Raw genomic sequence first — 24447 nt, forward strand, 5'->3', positions numbered from 1 at the left:
CGGCGCCGCAGCGGCGCGTCAAAAACTCCGCCCCCATTATTCTGGATGTACTAGCCCACACCGGCGCCGACTAGCTGCGCGGCAGCTTTCCGCGACGCGCCGCCCAACTAGACTTCGAGCCAATGTTCTATTCCCTAGCGTCGCCGCCCCTGAAAAAGCGCTTTGTAAAAGCTGGTTTGTACATCCCGTGTCCCGTAGGCACCTCTATATCTACTCCTCACCACTGGATGTCGCCCTCTTTCGTTTGTGAGAAAACCACCTATAGTGAGAAAACTATAGGTGGAAAAGTATGTCGAATTATATGACCAAAGTTCCCGTCATTATAAAGACAACACCAAAAAGGACATTGCCTGGCGAGCCATAGCTCTGGAGATTGGCTCTTCAGGTGAGAAATCAACAATGGTGGACTAAAGGTGCGAACACACCAAGCGCGTACCTCGCGTACCATGTACGCGCGTAACGCAGCTAAAATGTTGCTTGACCATTTTGTGTCAAAAATTGTCAGATACGCGCGTACGCATACGCGCCTAGATGAGACCGCCCAAAACTCCCCCCCCCCAGCCTGTGGCTGCACTGGATTTAGGAGTCCAAGGAAGGAAACCCAAACGCCGCCGTGTTTGGGTGGATGATAGAGCTTGGATCGGGTTAGATTAAATAATCTTGGATATAAATAACAATAATCGGGTTAAATAACTTCACATGGTGTGTCTGGTGTGTTTCCAGACGTTGAGGTTGCTTAGCAATCAGAGACTCTGTCCATGCAAGTGAACGGAGCGTTCACTCTTCGTCATAACTATCAAACCAAACATCCTTCACATTCACCGAGCGAACCTTATGAAAGTAAAATGCACATTTCTCGCTAGAAATGTTTCCATAAACGCATTTAATGGCGTAACTATGTTACTATTTCCACCCAGAATAAAGAAAGTTGCCGGCCGTGGCTGCCATGGACATGGCTGCGCTGGAGTCCGAGGTAGGAAACCCAAACGCCGCCGTGTTTAGGTGATAGAGTTTAGATCGGGTTAGATTAAATAATCTCGGATATAAATAACAATAATCGGGTTAAATAACTTCACATGGTGTGTCTGGTGTGTTTCCAGCATTCGTAGCGTTGATCAGCAGATATATAGTCCGCCAAGACGTTGAGGTTGCTTAGTAACCAGAGACTCTGTCCATGCAAGTGAACGGAGCGTTCCCTCTTCGTCATAACTATCAAACCAAACATCCTTCACATTCACCGAGCGAACATTATGAAAGTAAAATGCACATTTCTCGCTAAAAATGTTTCCATAAAAGCATTTAATGGCGTAACTATGTTACTATTTCCACACAGAATAAAGAAAGATGTCGGCCGTATGCTTCTGTCCAAGCTCACTACTCTCTGCCAGTGACGTCGGGTCAAGCTCAACGCTGATTGGCTATTGCGGCGCGTATGAGCGTAAAAAGTTCAATTTTTTGAACTCCTCGCGTACGCGCGTATATGTACGCGCCTCATACGCCCCTAACGCGAGTAAAATGTTGCTTATACGCACGTAAAGGTACGAACACACCAGCAGTCGGTTGCACCAGCAGAACGTAAAGCCGATCATAAGTTCGGGTGTAAAGTCTGCCTTAACCCTACGCTCGACGTAGCTAGTGTCAAACTAAAGGTGTTCTAAATTTTGGTTGCACCACCATAACTTAAGTTGTAACGTTACTAGTAGTGCATAAAGTTTACTAGTGTCGCTTTTAATGACGTTTAGATAATTTCAAGCCAATCATTGACAGATAACAATGTAAACAGGAAATACGGGCAAGTTTCCACCTTACCGGAGTGAAGACGCGTTAGCACCCAAATGAGAGGGCAAACAAAACAGTTTCAGTCATTTATTCTCTAAAATTTGCTTGGACAGTATAGGCGTGAGGTTAAGCTATTTGATGGCGGATTTTATAATAAATAAATAAATATAATATTCCGCCCGGCAAAACCGAAATCGCGCATATAATTCAACATCATCATAATAAAGAAATGGATCGATACGGTCACGGACAATCCGTTCCCGGCGCAAACCGCGTTGAAACTCCTCTTCCCATTGCTCAAAACGAATAGCCATCTTTACCCTGCGTTAGTGTTGAAATCTTTTTACGTTTTTTTCTTTTAACGGTTCTTTATCGTTAGTATGGAACTTACACCAGCTAGAGGGGAGGTGTAAAAGATAAGTTATAACTTAGTGTTACGTTAAAACTATCTGCTTGGTGCAACTGCTATTTTTTTAGTAGAGTGTAAAGTCGAACGTTTGGGTGATTTACGTTCAACGTAGCCTAAAGGCCGATTTATGCTCAGTTACGTAAGCGTAAGCGCAAGCGCAAGAGGCCCTTGCGCGCCCTTGCGCACCCCTTGCGCGACTTCTCACGTCTTGCGTGCGTCGGGCGATCTTTCTAGACTTGCGTCATTTTTTACGTAAGCTTTTACGTGAGCCGCGCAGCCTGCAAGGCTGTGATTGGTCTGCTCGTCTGGTTACTACTTCCTGTCTGGAGTATCACATTTCCTGTTTTCATACCGCCACCTTCCACCCTATCTGGCACATAATTATGCGAACCCTTTATGCGAACCCTTCCACAGTGTGGAAGGGTTGTTCACGTTCTATGTGAAACATAAGTGTTCATGTTCTGTGTGAAACATAAGTTCAGTAGCCTCTTTGAGTGAATGAAATTTGAAAGCGTGAGTACTGTGTAGTGAATGAAAAATGTGTGCGTGTATGGTGGGACTATTTTCTGTATTTGATAAATAAACCCCTTTTCTCTAATAATGCTGCCTACCATATAATTTATGTGGACATTATGCGCTATAGCTTAAAGCCTTTGGCTATAGGCCTACACTTAAATAATTCATTCATCTGTCAAGGCAGTAGCTGTTATATAAACATTTGATATGGATATGAATTAATGAGTTTGACGTAAACCAAATTAGGTAACTTGTGTAACATAACTAATGAATCAAAAGTCATGCTGACCAATGTATATATATTTATTGGTCAGTGTGCATACCCAATCGTAGCACATTGTACTGGTGGGGAAACACGCCAGCATCTGACAAAAAATAATCTGCCAGCTGCTCCCTGACAAGGGCCGGTTTTGGTGAGAGTCGGGAAGATATCGGATGACTCGCGAAAGGAGATCATCAAACTTTGGCACATAAACAAACCAACGACTCCCACAGACAAAGACGTCATTCTCGAGGTCGTCTTCAACGAAAAACTTTACTCCACATATTACTCCACCTACTGTTCTGGCGGTAAATTGCTTGGCAACACGCGCAACACGCGCAACCTAAAAGGGAGCATGAATTGCTTTGAGTAAATTTTGCGCAACAACGTAACACCAACGCTGAAGCATGCAGCCGCCTTAAGGCTGATTTATGCTCAGTTACGTAAGCGTAAGCGCAAGCGCAAGAGGCCCTTGCGCGCCCTTGCGCACCCCTTGCGCGACTTCTCACGTCTTGCGTGCGTCGGGCGATTTTCTGCTCGTCTGGTTACTACTTCCTGTCTGGAGTATCACATTTCCTGTTTTCATACCGCCACCTACCACACGATCTGGCACGTAATTATGCGAACCCTTTATGCAAACCCTTCCACAGGGGCAAAGTGCTATTTTGATGCGCGACATCACACAGCTGATGCGGGATTGTGAGCCATTTTAATGATCTTGTCGCCCGATATTCGTTCTATTAGGCCTACTGGCCTTATTTGTTTTAGTGTTAGCCTATTTGAATTAATTACGTAATGTTTTGTGTTCACGTTCTATGTGAAACATAAGTGTTCGCAACCTGAAAGGGAGCATGAATTGCTTTGAGTAAATTTTGCGCAACAACGTAACACCAACGCTGAAGCATGCAGCCGCCTTTAAAGGCCCACTATGCAACTTTTTTAGCCAAAATTACATTAAGTATGCAGGTTGAGAGTTATGCTGATGGTTCTGCATCCATTTCTGGGTCGATTGGTGGGTGTGTCATTTACCCATGTCGCCTCTCCAGTGAAAAAGCGCATATGCAACTTGATCTGTTCGGACCGACACAATCCGGATGTGACGCAGCGGAAGTATCCTCGAAAATGTAGTCAGATTGTAGTTTCGAAAATACTTTACGGCACAGACACACACCCAAACATGGCACCGGCTAGATATAAACAGCCAGTTGCGAGGCAATTGTTGCATTCATCATGGATCAATCGACTAATGGTACGGCCACACCAACCGCGTTGCCTAACCTGACGCTTGATCATTGTGTGTCACAAAAATGGTTCAACGCGCCTGTGGCTGCGCTAGAGTCCGAGGTAGGAAACCCAAACGCCGCCGTGTTTGGGTGCATGATAGAGTTTAGATCGGGTTAGATTAAATAATCTCGGATATAAATAACGATCTCATCTCATCTCATCGTCATCCGTTTATCCGGGGTCGGGTCGCGGGGGGAGCAGCTCAAGCAGGGGGCTCCAGACTTCCCTTTCCCGGGCCACATTGACCAGCTCTGACGGGGGGATCCCGGGGCGTTCCCAGGCCAGTGTTGAGATATAATCTCTCCACCTAGTCCTGGGTCTTCCCCGAGGTCTCCTCCCCAATGGACGTGCCTGAAACACCTCCAAAGGGAGGCGCCCAGTGGGCATCCTTGCCAGATGCCCGAACCACCTCAGCTGACTCCTTTCTAAGTAAAGGAGCAGCGGCTCTAATCCGAGTTCCTCACGGATGACTGAGCTTCTCACCCTATCCCGCGACGCCAGCCACCCTTCTGAGAAAACTCATCTCGGCCGCTTTTACCCGCGATCTCGTCCTTTCGGTCACCACCCAACCCTCATGACCATAGGTGAGGATAGGAACGAAGATCGACCGGTAGATCGAGAGCTTTGCCTTGCGGCTCAGCTCTTTTCGTAACAACGGTGCGGTAAAGCGAACGCAATACCGCCCCCGCTGCTCTGATTCTCAGGCCAATCTCACGCTCCATAGTACCCTCACTCGCGAACAAGACCCCGAGGTACTTGAACTCCTTCACTTGGGCTAAGGACTCATGAATAACGATAATCGGGTTAAATAACTTCACATGGTGCGTCTGGTGTGTTTCCAGCATTCGTAGTGTTGATCAGGAGAGAAATAGTCCGCCAAGACGTTGAGGTTGCTTAGCAACCAGAGACTCTGTCCATGCAAGTGAACGGAGCGTTCACTCTTCGTCATAACTATCAAACCGAACATCCTTCACATTCACCGAGCGAACATTATGAAAGTAAAATGCACATTTCTCGCTAAAAATGTTTCCATAAACGCATTTAATGGCGTAACTATGTTACTATTTCCACCCAGAATAAAGAAAGATGTCGGCCGTATGCTTCTGTGCAAGGGTCACTACAGTAACGAATTGCTTTACGGCACAGACCCCCAAACACGGAACCGGCTCGATATAAACACGAGTAACTAAGGGATTGTTATATTCATCATAGATCAGCCGACTAAAAAGAGACAGAGAAACCCAATGTCGGAGGAACAGAAGAAGAGAAAAGGGAGACTGACCGACAGAGAGGCCAGACACGAGTAAACGTTGGGCAAGCTTTTCAGGAATAGCGTGAACTGAAAGAAAAAGAAGACTGCAAATCAGACGCCGACTCGGCCGTGTTGCTTTTGAAATTGAAAGTACCCTTGGGTGAACTTTGTCTTCGTGGTATTCTTGATTCTGATAGTCTCACAAATGTGTTTGCTCAACCATTTAGTTGTGAGCCCTGTAAAAATTGTTTTCTCGACCGTTTTGTTGTGAGCCCTGTATGTTTCTAGCTTGCTTGCAACCATATAAACACCTTTGTTTCCATGGGTGTTTTGCTGTTCGTCTGTCCCCCAGATACAGACTGAATCCCCGAATCCAGGTTCTTGTTTATTTCGATTATTATGTTGGCCAAACCTCTTACACTGATTGTTCTGTTCAACCTAAGATAAAACAATTATAACCTAGGGTATAAATCCTCCCGGTGAACTATAAAAAAGGATGGATTTATGTTTATTGCAATGCAAATACACCCTTTTAAAAATGTATAACCTTGCCTACACTTTATGAACATCTACTTCGGACATGGCTCCACGCATTCGCCGGCTTCTTTGAAAACAAATGCACATGGCTCGCGTAGAAGTGCATGGGGAAGGGACGTCAACGAGTTGTTACGACAGTGTTGTGAAATATCTACTACGAAGCTGTAGGGGGCGCTGTGTAGAGTAATGTGCGTGCCAAAACCAAGAAAACAGCGAAGATATTCCCGAAGTTGCATAGTGGGCCTTTAAGTGGGACCTTACGTTCTGCTGGTGCAACTGGACCCAGACGCGTACCCGCGTAAAGATTTACGCGCGTAACGCACCTAAAATCGCGCCTAGATGGGTCCATGTCCATGCAAGTGAACGGAGCGTTCCCTCTTCGTCATAACTATCAAACAAAACATCCTTCACATTCACCGAGCGAACATTACGAAAGTAAAATGCACATTTCTCGCTAAAAATGTTTCCATAAACGCATTTAATGGCGTAACTATGTTACTATTTCCAACCAGAATAAAGAAAGTTGTCGGCCGTGGCTGCGCTGGAGTCCGAGCCGAGGTAGGAAACCCAAACGCCGCCGTGTTTGGGTGATAGAGTTTAGATCGGGTTAGATTAAATAATCTCGGATATAAATAACAATAATCGGGTTAAATAACTTCACATGGTGTGTCTTGTGTGTTTCCAGCAATCGTAGTGTTGATCAGCAGATATATAGTCCGCCAAGACGTTGAGGTTGCTTAGTAACCAGAGACTCTGTCCATGGAAGTGAACGGAGCGTTCCCTCTTCGTCATAACTATCAAACCAAACATCCTTCACATTCACCGAGCGAACATTATGAAAGTAAAATGCACATTTCTCGCTAAAAATGTTTCCATAAAAGCATTTAATGGCGTAACTATGTTACTATTTCCACCCAGAATAAAGAAAGTTGCCGGCCGTGGCTGCCATGGACATGGCTGCGCTGGAGTCCGAGGTAGGAAACCCAAACGCTGCCGTGTTTGGGTGATAGAGTTTAGATCGGGTTAGATTAAATAATCTCGGATATAAATAACAATAATCGGGTTAAATAACTTCACATGGTGTGTCTGGTGTGTTTCCAGCATTCGTAGTGTTGATCAGCAGATATATAGTCCGCCAAGAGGTTGAGGTTGCTTAGTAACCAGAGACTCTGTCCATGCAAGTGAACGGAGCGTTCCCTCTTCGTCATAACTATCAAACCAAACATCCTTCACATTCACCGAGCGAACATTATGAAAGTAAAATGCACATTTCTCGCTAAAAATGTTTCCATAAAAGCATTTAATGGCGTAACTATGTTACTATTTCCACACAGAATAAAGAAAGATGTCGGCCGTATGCTTCTGTCCAAGCTCACTACTCTCTGCCAGTGACGTCGGGTCAAGCTCAACGCTGATTGGCTATTGCGGCGCGCATGAGCGTAAAAAGTTCAATTTTTTGAACTCCTCGCGTACGCGCGTATATGTACGTGCGTATATGTACGCGCGTACAGGGCCGGATTAACACTTTCTGAGGCCCGGGGCTAATTACCCGGGTGAGGCCCTTCATATCACGATGTTCTGACGCATGACCTCACACAAACCCAGCGTACACAGTAGGCCTACCAATCTATGACAGGCTATTTAAAGTGAACTGGTAATATGATTTCAATTCAATTAAATTCATTTCAATTCAAGGGTAGCTTTATTATAATTGCAGTAGTGTTGACAAAGCTGACAGAATGAGGATGGGGAAACAAAATGTATCTGAATTGGCCTACTTGAAAATGTAGGAAAAAAGAAAGTATGAAATTGGTGATTTGGTGACTTTGGCAAATCATTACAGAAAAAGTAATAGGCCCTACAATGCATTTGCTATCAAGTACAGCAAGTTAGGCCCAGACAACATAAATGAACAGTTTTTTGAAAGTTACTTAATTTATAGAAATGCATCCTGTTTTTGTAAACTCATCAAAAACTATTAAACAATTTAGGGCCTATTGTAGGCTATTAAAGGTCCCATGACATGAAAATCTCACTTTGTGAGGTTTTCTAAGATAAATATGAGTTCCCCTAGCCTGCCTATGGTCCCCCAGTGGCTAAAACTTGCGTTTGGTGTAAAACTAGCACTAGCTGTTCTGCTCGCCTTTGAAAAAACGGAGGCTCAAGCGCGCTGATTTGGAATGTCTGTTCTTCATGACGTCATCAGGAATCTCAGCTCCTCCCCTTACTCTGCCTGGCCCGCCCAGAGACGTTGGCCCGCCAATGAGACTCGACCGTGCGAGCGCCACATGTGTGTGTGTGAATACACACACTGTAACGCAAGTGTTTCTTGTCGGTTCTTTGACGTGTCTTGTGTTTCCACAACGAGACTGTCGTGGGGGTTATCTGAGCCATGGTTGAGAAGGAATTGGGGGAAAGGAACTTTGGTTGGACTCGCTGAAGTACATGAACTGCGACATGCCGCCGGTTGCCGCGAGGCACCATCGCCCGGCAGCGGGCAGCCGGCAGCAGGCAGCGCGCGGTTCAGTCGACTTCAGGTTGATGTGAAAGTGGAAGAACCAGAGACGTCGCAGAACCCGACAAAGTCGTTTGTGATTCATAATATCGTCTGGAGGCGCACACAATATGTTATATGATATAGATATCTATGTATTATATGATATTATATAGATATAGAGCTCCAGGACTGTAACGCAAGTGTTGTACACTTCCTTGTTATTTGGATAACCGTTCTGCTGTTGGTGTGATGGCGCATAACACGTCGGACTCTCGTCTCTGGTATTTCTACAACGAGACTCGTATTGGGGGTTATCTCAGCCAAGGTTGAGAATGAATTGGGGGGAAGGAACTTTGGCTTTGACTCCCTCAAGAACATGAACCACGACATGGAGGAGAAAGGGATCTTTGCCGGGCAGCGCTTATGCACCTCCGCCTCCGGCGGTGGTCCCTCAGCGGGGCTCAAGCGGGAGACATTCGCAGCCAACAATCCCTTTCTCCTCGATGTCGTGGTTCATGTTCTTGAGGGAGTCAAAGCCAAAGTTCCTTCCCCCCAATTCATTCTCAACCTGCGACGTCTCTGGTTCTTCCACTTTCACACCTTTGGCCCGGCATTTTCGCTCGTTTTTTTAAAAAAAAAAAAATGGATTTTTGTCATTTGACCTTCAGCGACCGGAGGCCCCCCTAGCGGCGAGGCCTGGGGCTACAGCCCGGTCAGCCCATTCGTTAGACACGGCCCTGCGCGCGTATATATACGCGCCTCATACGCCCCTAACGCGAGTAAAATGTTGCTTATACGCATGTGACGCGTGTACGCGTCTCATACGCGCGTAAACCAATGGTTCCCTATGGAAAAATTGACGATTTTATACGCGAGGTACGCGAGATACTCGTCTGGTGTGGCCGCACCTTAAGTACCCAAACCATTAACCATAATGGGAAATAGACGAAATCAAGTCACATATAATCACACCATGTAGGTAGAAACCAGATTACTTGTAATATATATATTTTTTTATTTAAGGCAAGGCAACTTCATTTATATAGCACTTTTCATGCATGAAGCAGACTCAAAGTGCTTCACATAGAAACATTCTCATACAATAAAATAGATAAGTAAAAGAAAACACAGGCAAAGCTCAAAAATGCATTGTCATGTATTAAATGTCTCTCTGGTATCAGATCATGTATTAACTGTCTCTCTGGATTTAAGGAAAAATAACATTAAGTGTCTCGAGCACTCAAATAAAATACACTGGCTACTGAATCCAGCACAGCAATAACATCACTGTATTTATCCCGAGGGATAAAAAAAAAGTATATATATGCAAAAGAGTATACCAGAGAGGGATAATAACTAGATTATACATATAGGCTGCACCTATGGTTCTGCCATTGCACACTTAGTGGCGAATTGAAATATTGGCGTGCCTCTCAGGATCTGCACAGAGCTCCTGGACCAGATTGTGGCATACCCCCTGTTCTTTTCTCCGTTCATTGATGGGGTGCACCCAAACCCTTCGTCTTCTCCTTGCCCACCTACAGCGCAGGAGAAGAAGGGCAGCCCCCCTCTGTCTGGCAACAGTTATTTGTTCTGTTGAAATAAAAAAACCTCAGTAAAATGTAAAAGAGCTTGCTCAATTAAAATGGATAACTACTGGCTGCATACATGTAAATGTGTGGCTATGTTAAGGCTATATAGATGGATAAATAGATAGATACTGTATTGGTCCCAATGGGGATCAAGCCATCCAGGATCTCAATACAATAAATACACACAATAACAATTGGCCTTAAAAGGTGACTGCACTATATACTAAAAAGGCTTAATAGAAGGTCCTGCAGTTATTGAGATTGTTGATGCAGTAGATGAATAATTTCAAAATATAAAATAAATAAGAAATGACAGTAAATAAAACGATAAAGTGCCCTACAAACTAAGTTGATCTGATGCTTGAAAACATACTTTCACTGCGCAGATTATACATTTTTCAAATTATTCAGCCAAAAAGATGGAAAATAAATAAACTAGGCTACAATAGGCTACTCACCCATTGCGTTCCTTCTCTTTGCTGCGGTTGATTGACAGGTGACTTCCTGCTTTTATACTGCAGCGCGGCCGTCGCGCCGCCTCCTGTTGGTGCTAGGGGCGTGCTTTTGACGTGCGTAAATGCGCGCCGCGCCGCTGCGGCGCCGGTGTGTGAAGGCCTTCACACAGCCTTTGGCCGTGTTCTGTAAATATTCTAGAACCCTCCGGGTGCTCCGGCTGGAGTCCTGGTGCTCTATATCTAAATAATATCATATTATACATAGATATCTATATTATACCATAATAATATATATTATCAGTATCATGGCCAAAAGCTGTGTGCGCCTCCAAACGATATTATGAATCTAAAACGACTCCGTCGGGTTCCACGTCCACATCAATCTGAAGTAGACTGAAACACGACATGGAGGAGAAAGGGATTGTGGCCCCCGGTTAGATTCCTTGGACGCCAGCCTTCCAAGTCAGAAGTAGGGAAATCTCCCAGTTTTCTTGCGGCATTTCTCTGAGGCACGCCCCCTTTTTGTCTTCATCTCTCTGAATTCTGACACCGGGATTCCACCGGACGCCTATGCGCCGCGGAACGGCTGCGCCGCGGAACGGCTGCGTCCTCTGCCCTGCGTCCATTCCTACCGGGCGCGTAATGGCAGCGTAGCGCTGCCTTGCGAGCCAGCCGTATTCACACAAGATCACGCGATAATCCTAAACCTAATGTACTCACCTTCCACCCCCAAAACTATTGCAATTAAATGCCACGCTTTGTCCTTTCTAACATTACCAAATCATCAAAAATGATGATTTGGTACATAAATGACTTCATGTTGCTGAACTTCGACAATGAGTCTCTCGTCGTCCATGTTGCTGACCCTCTGAGACCCTTTGAGACCCTTTGATTGATTGACTGCTGACCTGGTGCCACCGGTCATGACGTAATAATGTTGATGTGAAGTTACATGAGCTGAGTATTGTGTTTTATTTTGAAAATTTACCGGATGCTCTACGGCTTTTACTTTTCACTACCTGCCCGGCTCGACCTGCTCTGTCGAAATTGACGCGGTTTAGCAGCGGCTCGCGGCAAAAATAGAATTGGACGGAAAGATAGCGCCGCGCCGCGGCCCGCCGCTCCTGGGACGCTGCTGAAACGTTCCGCGGCGCGCCCGGTGGAAATGGTCTTATTGATTAGAGTGGAAGTGATCAGCAGCGGTGACCGCGGCGCAGCCGTCCCGCGGCGCGTACGCCTCCGGTGGAATCAGGCCTTGAGAGTAGGCCGAGAGCAGTGATGAAGCTCTCAACAAAAATGGCTGCACCAATGAACAGATTTATTTTCTTTGTATTTTATTTTAAATGCTCTTACACCCTTGATTACATTGCTACTTTATTCCGCCAATTTATGCATTGGTTGCTGTCTTGCTGTTGGTGCAATACAATGTAGAGTTTTGTTGTTTGTTTTCGGGCTGGTTTGCTAAAGATGCTAATGTAGCTGTCAGCTAACAATGAACAACTGCTAGCAAACTTCATGACACAATCACAAAGACGAACAGGAACACTATGAATGCTCCGAGACTGGAAACGTCAAAAGTGCAACTCGGAAGGCTGGCGTCCGAGGATTCAGGAACACACCATTATGTATTTATGCCTATTTATCTGTAATTTTACAATTATTAAATCATTTAGCTTACTACAATAATCAGGCCAACTTTAGATATTATCTTTTTATCAATTTCAGCAATATTCCACATTTTACTGTTGATTACATTTTTAATAACAGATTCCACGATTCTGTCCGATGCGGAAATCATAGGGCTCTCTTCAATCCCCAGCCCACTTTTCTATCTTGCTAAAGTCTTCATGCAACTATTGTTCTGTAAATACTTGGGTCGTGGAACGGGTTTCAGGATTGATGGTGCTTACTTTATCAATTGGGAAAAATATAGGGGCCATTCATATGTTGAAGTTCACTACTACAGGACAACAGGAGATGCGGCTCACACCCATCCCAACCCCATCTGTGGAGATTGCTGCTTATGTTACACACCTTTAAGAGGTGTGTAACCTGACACTCAATGTAGATCATGTGTGCAGCCCCCAGCCCCAGAGTCCAATCAGACTCAGCCGGTGAGGCTGCTTCAACCAGCCATCACCAACACACTCCCACAGTCAGGGATTCCTTGAAAAAGAGGCTAAAGGTCTAAATGGGACTCACCTGGATAAATAAAGGTTAAATAAAATAATAAAATAGATGGACCAATTGAGGCAAAGTAAATGATGAGTTTGCTATGAAAGGAGCTGTGTCCTCTATCATTTACAACAGGTTGTGTAAGTTGTTTTGACTTGTCATTAACATAGTATGTGTGGATAGTATATAATGGTCCATAGATAGGAAAGATGCCAACTAATTATGTGACTGTGTGTGTGTGTGTGTGTGTGTGTGTGTGTGTGTGTGTGTGTGTGTGTGTGTGTGTGTGTGTGTGTGTGTGTGTGTGTGTGTGTGTGTGTGTGTTGGTGAAAGAGGGGGGGAGTTACCCCTTTCATAAGGAGGCGTAGACTATATTATATAATGATGACAAAATGGCCATAAAATCTGCAACTTACACAACCGGTTGTCAGTATAAAACCCCCCTTTGCAGCAGACGAGCAGTCTGACTGTTGATTGTCGCTAAAGAGAAAAGTTCAGTTCAAGGTTTGTCAGAATATCAACACCTTTTTGTTGTATTATAGCACTTTCTCCAAGTTCCTGTATCTCCACTTTGTATCAATGTGAATATCATATACTTACTTTACTTATGCTGTTTTAATTGATTGTATCAGAAACATCTGCAAACGCATGTCAATCATATTCAATCCATATCTTAGTCTTTGGTTTGTTTTGATATCGTGGTTGCAGTGGTTCCCTGACATCTCTCTGCCTCTTGTGTAGTCATCGATGATGGGAGAACACCAGGGTTCCCTTGTGCTGGCCATCCTGTCGTCCATCCTCCTCTTTGTCATCACGCTGGTGTTCAATGGTCTGGCGGGACCTGGAATATGTATGTTGATCTTCGCTCTTTGATTGCTGGAAGATCAGTATATTGCAGACATTTACTAGGAATTGTATCACCCTGTCGTGCCTGATGAAGTCCCTTTCTGTCAAACAAACCAGATCCATTTCTGGGGACAACGGCCAACATATCAGGGGAGTATGAGACGGAGATCACGCCTGCAGGCTGGACCTTCGCCATCTGGTCTCTTATATACGTGTGGCTGGTCCTCATGTTCGTCTACATCCTCTCCGGCTGCTGCAGGAAGTAAGATCCATTGAGGTTCATAATTGCCAAGCCACCCAACGATGTGTTTACACAAAACTGCATCAAAAGCCTTGCATTCATGTTTCTACACATTTAGTGTATTTGGTGTAGCAAATTTGTGTACCTTGCCCAAGAACCCATGTATGCTGTAAATCCCTTCGGATTAAAGTATCTGCTAAAGGTCCAATGTTTCATAATAATAACCAGGCAGCTGTTTAGGGTGCAGAAAAGTCTAAGTAATATGCTGTGGTCCCCTGTGTGTTTCAGAAACTCCTACGGCTATGTGTACTGCAGTCCTCCTGTCCTTTCACATGGCTTTTTCATGGCATGGTGCATGAACATGGGCTTGAACACTGCATGGCTGTTTCTGTGGGATAGAAGGTAAAGAAAAGCTGCTAGTGAGTGGTGAATTGGGTTCTGCCCATCCTGATGAATGCATTGTCATTACACTTCCATAACAATACGTTCATATCTATTTTATTAATATAAAGAATAAACCTGGTCAGAGTTCTCCTACAGTGATTCTGCTATTACTTTAATGGAGACATTAAACACAGAGATGAATTAGAATAATTTATTTTCATGTGTGTTTCACCAGCTTGATGATCGTTGCCGCTGTGTTCCTTCTCCTGATTGCCGGCTCAAACTACATCATGATCTCCTTCGCCTGCCGCGGTCTCCATGTTCACGGCGCGTGGCTCAGCAAATATCACAGACTCGATCTTTGGCTGCACCGTGTGTGTGTGAGTAAACCTAAACGACCGCATTGACTGACCTTGCCTTTTAAATTGCATTTATTTAGCTGAACCATTTTACAATGAAGATGCAGCCAAATTAATACAAGAATCATGTGAATACAAAGAAATCTTCACAGAAGCAAAGTGCTTTGGGAGCTCATAATAGAGTGCAACCTTCATGCGTGTGGTGTCTGTCGACAGGTTCAGAATGGTCTGGCCTTGTACGCTACATGGACAACGGTCGCCACTCTTGTTAATCTGACCATTGTGCTCGACTACGATGCAGAGATGCTTCCAGAGAACGCTGCCACAGTCACTCTATCCGTGCTTACGTGTATTTTGCTGGCCTGGTGAGTAAAGGACGACAAGGGATGCCCTAATCTGTCAAAACTGTCACCAAAAGCTGTCGCAAAACAGACATTCCAACAAGATTTCCTCCACTAATGGCTAAAAAATGGCTTAGCTATTTCTAACAAGTGACCCTTAATCTCCTACAGCATCTTTAAGAGGTAAAACAAATTATAAGGATTGTTCTGAAGCCAATATGGCATAGCAGTGTTATAGGTTCTTAAGTGACATGGATGTTTTGTTTTATCGAGGTGTGTTTTAGAGAACTGGGTCCTGGAGAGGCATGTGCGCTACATCGTGACAGTGTATCCAGTGGTGATCTGGGCCCTCTGTGGGGCCGTGTCCAGCCACTTCGACCCCAGCGCACCCAGCCAGAGTGGCCTCTTCCTAGGTAAGAGAAACTCTTCTGCTAGGCTGCATCATTAGAAGGCTTTACTACACAGCTTTGATACTCTGATTGGTCAATTACAACAATCTGCCGTCTGTTATTGACCAAATTGTCTTACTTAGGGCTGCAAATCCATTATTTCCCTGATGTTTTATTTTGTTTGGTTCTTTATAGGCTTGTTCTGTCCTGCGTCCTTTTGGCCGTAAAGCTTTGTTTGGTTCTCTGTCCTGCGTCCTATTGGCTGTAAGCTTTGTTTGGATCTCTGTCCTGCGTCCTATTGGCTGTAAGCTTTGTTTGGTTCTCCGTAGTGGCGCTCCTGGCCCTGTCCTGCGCGCTGTGTGCTGTGAAGCTTGGCCTGGCGGTCTGGAGGCACGTCAAGCGGCCCCTGTATCAAGACGTGAAGGCAGAGGACATGGAGCCCATGGAAATTGCTCAAAGACAGAAAAAGATTTTTAAATGAACATTGTTGCACTTAACCCAGAAGATTAGACACAACATCCGAATTAATGATATATTTTGCATACTTTTGTATTTATAATGACTTTTGCGTATTTTGTGTCAATTGTGTGTTTGGCTCAAAGCCCAATTTTGTGTCATTTGTATTTTTAACGAAGTTGAAAAAAAAAACAAATATGTGCTTTAGTACATTCTGTTGAACAAATAATATAAATAATGTTGTAAATGTTGTTGAATGATTTTCTTTTTGTAATGTGAAAATAAAACAATACAATATTATTTGGCTTTTCATTGACAGAATGGCAGAACACCATGATTTGCTGCACAATGGGACTTATCAGTCTTTATTTAATATGGATTATATAATTTGGAGACAGGCCTGAATGTTGTGTTTATGGGGGAGAAAATATACACAGACATAGAAAAGTAGTAATAATCAGAATAATGAATGTAACCCGGATAGTACGATTTATTAGTTTATTTATTAGCCATGCATATTATATGGTTATTTATTTGTTGTTGAAAGACGAATATGAATGGACTTCTGTCATCCCAAGACATCAATTAATAAATAGACAAACAATATTTTTCTGTTTCCTTGCAGAAAATTACATGTGCATCTAAGGCCATATCTCCAATACACATACATCATAAAACAAGTTATCTTTTAAGAGTAGGTGTCACCTCAGAATGGATTGGCCCCCTGAATCATAAGCTGTGGTCCTGCACTGGCTAATCAGTTAGACTTTAGTGTTGGCCTCCATAGAGGGGTCAGGGGTCATCTCACAATGGATCTGCACCCTGTATCATAAGCTGTGGTGGTGATCTTGCTAATCAGTTCGACTTTAGTGTTGGCTTTAAAAACCAACGTCCACCTCACAACTGAACCAGCTGGTTCACATGTCACTGGTGACATTTTTAGTGAGCTTACTTATGAAACTATTTTTTATCATTGAACATATAGGCCTACAATAGAGTAGAGCAAAGCTTTACCACACAGATATAAGGAGAACACACAAGGACGTTTAAAACACAAAAAAATATTTCAACGTAAGCCTACTGCAACCAACACATCAGACGTGTTCCTGTCTGATTGGTCATACCTTCAATGTGTCCTTTAAAGACCTACAACCTTTCATGTCAACTATCTATCATTCATTTGTTTACAGGAACTCAATGTGAGCAATGGTCACATGTAGGTGAAGGAAACTGTTTCCTTTGTGTTTCTTTCATAAAGATGAACTTATGAGCTGATAACAGCGCCACGTGACGACTCAGGTGGCCTTACGCAAGCACTGTTCTATATAATTACCTGTGGCCTGTGTTACGTGTGCACTGTAGGTTTTGTTCAGTATGTTGAAGACTGACCTAGGGAGGGTAAAGAAAGGTAATGCTAATATGTATCTTTGAGCTACTTGTGTTCAAACAGTCTGATGTGTTAGGGGAAACTTATTATTTTGCACACGGGTTAGAGTATATATAGCGTTAACTGATTGGATTTACATTTTGAATAATGGCTGAATGGTACGGTATTGAGCTCTGTTTGGACTGTTTCTGCGTGTTACAGCTGACCACTATGGGAGAACACTGTCTTGGACGTCTGGCCTGCATTCTGGGCTCCGTTCTCTTCTTCATCATCAGCCTGATCTTCAATGGACTGGCTGTAGTTGGAATATGTTAGTTTTCTTTCCATAATCGTCTTTACATACTATGCAGAAATTCTCATATTTGCGTTTTTTATTTTTATTGTTTGTCTTACATATTTTCTCTATGTTTTTCCTCTGTATTTCCCATGTGTGTTTCCCAGCCCCCTTCACCAGCACCACAGCCAACGTGTCGGCAGTGTTTGACACACAGGCAACCCCCATAGGATGGACCTTTAACATCTGGGCCCTCATCTACATCTTTCTGATCGGGATGAATGTCTACATCATCGCTGGCCTGTGCAGAATGTAAGGGCTTGCTTTTGTGTTAAAACACACGAGCACAAACAAATGGCCTAAGAAAGGGCAAGATGTTATTAGCAGAATATCATACGCAAACTATTCAGACAAAGGAAGGTTTGTTTTAACACCAGATGGGAGTTATTACATCAATGGCCCCACAGTGTTAATTTCAATTAATTTGTCCTTCAACACTTGAATCTATATGTTTAAAAGAATGTTAGCAGGTTGAAAGGTTAACTCTATGCCTGTTCTTTGATTTGTAGGAACAGCTATGGGTATGTGTACTGCAGCCCCCCAGTGCTGCCCTATGGCTTCTTCATCAGCTGGTGCATCAACATGGGCTTCAACATCGGATGGCTCATTCTCTGGGACCAAGGGTAAAAACATGTATTCAATCGTTCTTATCATTGCTTTTATCTTTACAAAAATATAAATAAAGAGAGAGACATATTAGACAGTGTCACGGCCCGGCACTTGGCCATAACAAATAGGGAGACACACCAAGGTTTAAATGCAATCATTTATTGATAAACAAAAGGTAACCAAAAATAATTGTTTAACAAGTCAACTGATGTCTGGAGAGGGAGAGAGGCCTGGGCAAACAGGTGAGCCGTATATCTGCCACACAATGATTGGGCTGATTGTGTAGCTCCACCCACCCGGAACCACCTTAAAGGAGATGTTACACACAGATAGCCAGAGGGCCATCACAACAGTCAGACAGAGAGACATTTAGAAAGATAGCTAGTCAGATAGACAGATAGGCAGATAGACAGATAGAAAGTCAGATTATATCTATCCCAATGGATTTACAGATATTCCTTGGGACCAAACCTTTGCATTAAGTGCCCTGTCCCCAGCTGCTCTATACATGAATGCTTGTGTTCCTCGTCAGGTCCATGCTTGCCGCATTGATGTTCCTCCTGGTGGTCATTGTGACCAACTACGCCATGATGGCCTTCTCTTGCCACGGGCTCCATGTCTACGGAGCGTGGCTCAACAAGTACCACCGAGTGGACCTCTGGCTGCTCCGCATCCTTGTCAGTGGCACGACACTCAAAGGGCTTGTATTCAATAAAGAACAGATGAGTATTTGGGACATATTTGCTTAATGTTTTTATATGAGCAGGTAGAGCGTAGGCCTCTTGCTCATAGACGCATTGGGGATTGAACCAAGAACCTTATGTCCACCTGTCCGTTCCCTACCAGGCCATCGTAGCCCATGACTCCCACAGAGAAGGGATGGTTGAGTGAAAAGCATCGGCCTGATTCTTATGTCTCGCAGGTCCAGAACGGCCTGGGTCTGTACACCACGTGGACCACCATCGCCACTCTGATCAACCTGAGCATCGTCCTGACCTACGACGTCCACCTGACCCCGCTGGACGCCGCCACCGTGGCCTATGCCCTGCTGACCGCAGTGCTACTGGGCTGGTCAGTGGTCACATCCCACCTCCTCTGAAGGGATAGGCAGCCACACCTCACATCTCTATGCAATAAGCTATATTCTGATGTAATAAATTAAAACAAACAAAAAACAAAAATAATATACAAGTTTTGTTTTTTGTTTTCTGCAGGTTCATATTGGAGAACTTTGTCATCGATAAACACATGCGCTACACGCTGACCATCTACCCCGTGGTGATCTGGGCCCTGTCAGGGAACCTTGTGAAGAACTTTGATGCGACATCCCCTAACCGCAACGGTGTCTTTATTGGTGAGATCACACAGCCAGTCAAGTAGCCTTCATTGGAACTGCCTTCCTATTGAACTCAGAGAAAAGCTTTCTATCCTTTAAAAACAAACTTAAGAGACGGATTATCTACAATCAAAACTAAAATCAATAGGTGATCTACCTCATCTTAGATACTGCCCTTCTTTGTATTGTACTTTGTATCATTTTTTATTTTTCATGTCTATTTTTTTCTTTCTATCCTTCTTGCATTCTTTCTTATTAATGTAATGTGATGATGTGTTGACCAACCAAGGGACTACAGATGTTTACCTCGCTTTTGCCAACTCTGGCACATTTAAAAATGACAAAAAAAGTATTGACGTGCATTGTCCCTTTAAAAAAATAAAAACAGAGACAAAACAATCCTCACAACCATCCCCACAACCACCTGATTCATTGACTGACCAGATTCCTCATTTGTTGTCAAACAAAAGTTCAAGGATGTCAATTCAGTTGAATGACACTGTAGTGTTTTTGGTAGTAACCAGTGTTCTGTCCCCAGCGGTGCTGCTGGCTGTAGCCTGTTTCCTGTTCGCCACGAGGATCATTCTGGTCATCTGGAGAAGCATCCAACACCCGCTGTATGAAGACGTGGATCCAGCGGACATGCAGCCCATGGAGGCAGCGGCAAGACAGAAGAAGGCGCTTCGTTGAAGTGCTCGTTATTTAAATATGGGACGATATTATGTATCGGATGATATTTGTTGGCAGCACATTTTGTCTTGTGTTTATGGTAGATCAATAAATCTATATCTGATAAATTATAAAATGCATTGTAGTATAATTTGCACAAAAGTAGGCACCATTATTTGATATAAATTGAAAACTGATTTTCTGATATTTTATGGCCCTTTCATGATGGTCAAAAAAACAGAGATAAGAAAACTGATAGAAAACAGTAAAAATCCCTTTGAAGATTTTTTATTAATCTACGATTCAATCGCATGCCTAACCCCTTTAAGTTGATTGTTGTATTGTAGTTGTGTTGAATATAAATGGAACATGTAAATAAATTAAATCAACCAATAATTTCAGAAATTAACTAATTTAATCAAAATAATGTATACACCTTACTGGATCAATAGTATTTTGTTTTTTAAAACACAAATTCCAAGAACATGTTTTTTTTGTAAATGGCAATGATTAACTTCCAATGTAGCCCTGTAGATGGGCATAGTGCTCCACTTCATTTTTTAATATTGATAGGCCTACTGAAAGATACATTTATACATTATAGCCATTTGATTTGTCGATTTAGTAAACTTTGAAAAGTACACAATTTCAAGGAACGGATAGTAACATAAAACCTGATTAAAAACAGACTGGAGCCTGTAGTTCGCCTGACCACTAGGGGGCAGAGAACCAACCGGAGGTTCTTAACTCCTGACCCTTCATTCACACTTCATGCGCCCGTCGACGGATGACCGAGGGCTTGTCTGACGTATAGGGGACTAGTCTTTTGCCGCTTTGAAAAAAGCTCTGAGGTTCGGAAGCTCTTGCGTGTCTTTACGTAAACCTTCCCTTCTTCCGAAATAAGAGTGTTCAGGAAACGCCCTTCAGAAGTTCGTAGGCTGTGCCATAAAACCACAACTGCAGGGACCTCTTTGCGTTTCTTGGCTTTAATCAGAATAATCAGTTATTAGAACTGCTTGCGATGGTTGAACATGAGCGAGAATTTATCAGGTGATGGTTATAATTGTAAACTATAATTTATCGTAATGCAAATATTTGAATGGGTGTTAAAGGCCCACTATGCAACTTTTTTAGCCAAAATTACATTAATTATGCTGGTTGAGAGTTATTCTGATGGTTCTGCAACCATTCCTGGGTCGTTTGGTGGGTGTGTCATTGCCCCATGTCACCTCTCCAAGGAAAAAGCGCATATGCAACTTGCTCTGTTCGGACCGACACAATCCGGATGTGACGCAACGGAAGTATCCAATCGCGCCTCGAAAATGTAGTCAGATTGTAGTTTCGAAAATTCTTTACGGCACAGACACACACCCAAACATGGCACCGGCTAGATATAAACAGCCAGTTGCGAGGCAATTGTTGCATTCATCATGGATCAATCGACTGATAAGGGACCCAAGAGGCGACTGTCGGTGGAACAAAAGAAGAATGGACCAGAAAAGAGATCAGACACGAGTGAAAGGGGAACTATGCAACTTTTTTGGCTTGATTTACCTTAATATAACAGGCTAAGAGTCATTGCGATGGTTCTATTATACATTTTTGTTCGATTGTTCGTTGTTTCGACTCCCCCTTGCGCATCTTGGCGGAGAAAAGGAATATGTTTCTGCCGGCGACCCGCCGCCCACTCTCGCGGGAGGCTCGGGTCTCGTGAAGTAACGAATTGCTTTACGGCACAGACCCCCAAACACGGAACCGGCTCGATATAAACACAAGTAACTAAGGGATTGTTACATTCATCATAGATCAGCCGACTAAAAAGAGACAGAGAAACCCAATGTCGGAGGAACAGAAGAAGAGAAAAGGGAGAAGGACCGACAGAGAGGCCAGACACGAGTAAACGTTGGTCAAGCTTTTCAGGAATAGCGTGAACTGAAAGAAAAAGAAGACTGCAAATCAGACGCCGACTTGGCCGTGTTGCTTTTGAAATTGAAAGTTTCCTTGGGTGAACTTTGTCTTCGTGGTATTCTTGATGTTGATAGTCTCTGCACAAATGTGTTTGCTCAACCATTTTGTTGTGAGCCCTGTAAAAATTGTATTCTCGACCGTTTTGTTGTGTGCCCTGTATGTTTCTAGCTTGCTTGGTTGAAAGAAGTGCATGGGGAAGGGTCGTCAACGAGTTGTTACGACAGTGTTGTAAAATATCTACTACGAAGCTGTAGGGGGCGCTGTGTAGAGAAATGTGCGTGCCAAAACCAAGAAAACAGCGAAGAAATGCCCGAAGTTGCATAGTGGGCCTTTAAGTTTACCCCCTAGTGCTTGCTGCAAGTTAACATTAGTCTCAAATAAAAAAGTGGCAGCCATTGTTGTGACGTGATCTCAGAGGACTCGGTACATCCGCACGAAACTCCGAGCGAAAACTCAGACCCAACAGAGTGTTCAAAGCACCTTCCTCCGAGTTTAAACGGGAAATCCGGTGTAAAATGGATCAGGGATATTTTTTGTATGATATCAAGTTTGGAATGTTCGTTTGGGAGCAAAAAAGCGCGTATAGACGGATTCTTACGTTGGCTGTTTTTAGCAGATTCTACCAAAACGCTATAAACTTGGAACGATGGGGGTATTTGTTATGGTAAAAACTAAGGCGCTATTTTAAACCATTTAAAAGGCTAGAAGTAGCCCGACACTTCTACTTCTAGCCTTTTAAGTAATAGGTAATGTCTATAATTGTAAGATATAATGTATCGTAATGCAAACGTTAGAATGGGTGAAGTTCGCCTCTTAGTCCTTGCTGCAAGTTCACTTTAGTCCATCAATGAAATGGGCCGCCATTGTTGTGACATGATCTCGGAGGTCTTGGGTAGCTTTACTTCCGCACGAAACTCAGTGAAAACTCTGACCCAACAGAGTGTTCAAAGCACTTTTCTCCGAGCTTAAGGTCTGAACTTCCGTAAACTGAGCGTTTTGAAGGCGGCAACAGATCACTATGCTGTGCGTTGCCTTGTGTAGCGAAGGCAATAGTGGGGAGGATTGAGAGGAGAACCGACAATGGCACCAGGGGAATTACACCCCTGGAAATCAGCATAATATGGCAGGTTCATTTTGTGTTGTTGAAAATTATTGGCAATACTGATGAGGCAAGCAGATTTGTTTAACTGAAGGGACACAGACGGTAATTCCAAGATAAACCAAATCTTTATTTAAATAGGAACACAAATGTGCATATACCGGAACTGCTGAAAATAAGGATTATTGAAAAACTAATAAACGAAATAGCTAAATAAGGAGAACATCTTCTTTATTATAATCAGTTATTTTGTGCATAAAATCACAAATAGCAAACCAAAACTCGAACAAAACCTACCAGACTAAAGCTGAGGCCAACTACCGAGAGGCAAACTACGCAGAGGAGTGCTTAGGGGTGCTACCACTCACCTCAAGGGCCTCACATCAATCATCACTGCAAAATAAAACTGATGGAAAAACGTATTGTATCCCAGTGCTTCAACTCACATGCAAGTGAAGGGACCTCACCATGGGTGCCTAACCTCCCTACAGATTGGCGCCCAGCTCCAGCCTAAAGAAAAGGAACTAACAGACATGGGGGACTCGAGTCAAATGACTTGACTCGAGTCAGACTCGAGTCGCAAATTTGAGGACTTGAGACTTGCTTGACAAACACTGATAAAAGACTCGACTTGACTTTGACTTGGTCTTCATGACTTGAGACTTGATTTAGACTTGAGACAGATGACTCGAAATGACTTTTCTAAAGTTAGATTATAGGTTGGATATGTGATTTGCGATACGCCAGCAGATTTTGAAAAGACGCAACTCAAATGGTCCTACCCCCTCTCCTTCAACGCTGACTCTGACTCCACCCATTCCAAGTACATGGACGCGCAATCACACAAGAGCGCGAACACAGATGCGCGAGAGTGGGCCAGGGCAGGCTAGCTAGGTTGGTGTTTAGGGTTGTATTCTAGCGCTAGGTCCAAATGTGGATTAGCTAGTAAAGTAGCTCCAGTAGCTACCGCAGGATAACAACAAACAGAAGCTTGCTCTGGGTCACGAGCTTTGAGTACGTGCACGAAGAGGTCACGCGCGGGGGGAGGGGGAGTGCAGTACGACCGTTTGATTGACGTACTTACTGTCCAATGCCACTCAGTGTTTCTGAAAATCATTGGCAGGAGTTTTTCGAGCCCTGCCCGTTCCACAGATGATTAACTTGTTTAATTTTCATGTCAGTAGGCTACTTCTAACTCAGTGGTTTTAAGTGTATTTTTGTTCAAGGTGGAGGTACGAGTTATAGCAGTCCCTGCATCAAGTGCACCTGTT

At 43.7% G+C, this 24447-nt stretch overlaps 2 protein-coding genes across 3 annotated transcripts; both read left to right on the top strand.

Annotated features, from left to right (window-relative positions):
• The first annotated feature begins 6980 nt into the window (after window positions 1-6980).
• LOC115537025 (uncharacterized) lies at window positions 6981-16074 on the top strand. 2 transcript variants are annotated; one of them, XM_030348619.1, is made up of 8 exons: window positions 6981-7013; window positions 13500-13608; window positions 13722-13866; window positions 14134-14247; window positions 14465-14609; window positions 14805-14953; window positions 15203-15342; window positions 15648-16074. In XM_030348619.1, exons 1-8 carry the CDS (start codon window positions 6987-6989, stop codon window positions 15797-15799), a joined length of 981 nt encoding a protein of 326 aa, XP_030204479.1. In that variant the 5' UTR covers window positions 6981-6986; the 3' UTR covers window positions 15800-16074. The 2 variants fall into 2 exon arrangements, with proteins under 2 accessions (XP_030204479.1, XP_030204480.1); XM_030348620.1 differs by lacking the exon at window positions 6981-7013 and adding an exon at window positions 13073-13262.
• Window positions 16075-17106: 1032 nt separating this feature from the next.
• LOC115537026 (uncharacterized) lies at window positions 17107-20505 on the top strand. Its single transcript, XM_030348621.1, has 8 exons — window positions 17107-17182; window positions 17363-17471; window positions 17603-17747; window positions 18005-18118; window positions 18637-18781; window positions 19027-19175; window positions 19319-19458; window positions 19979-20505. Exons 2-8 carry the CDS (start codon window positions 17372-17374, stop codon window positions 20128-20130), a joined length of 945 nt encoding a protein of 314 aa, XP_030204481.1. The 5' UTR covers window positions 17107-17182; window positions 17363-17371; the 3' UTR covers window positions 20131-20505.
• Window positions 20506-24447: the final 3942 nt, after the last annotated feature.

This window comes from Gadus morhua, chromosome 23, assembly GCF_902167405.1.
Source record: "Gadus morhua chromosome 23, gadMor3.0, whole genome shotgun sequence".
Taxonomy (NCBI): domain Eukaryota; kingdom Metazoa; phylum Chordata; class Actinopteri; order Gadiformes; family Gadidae; genus Gadus; species Gadus morhua.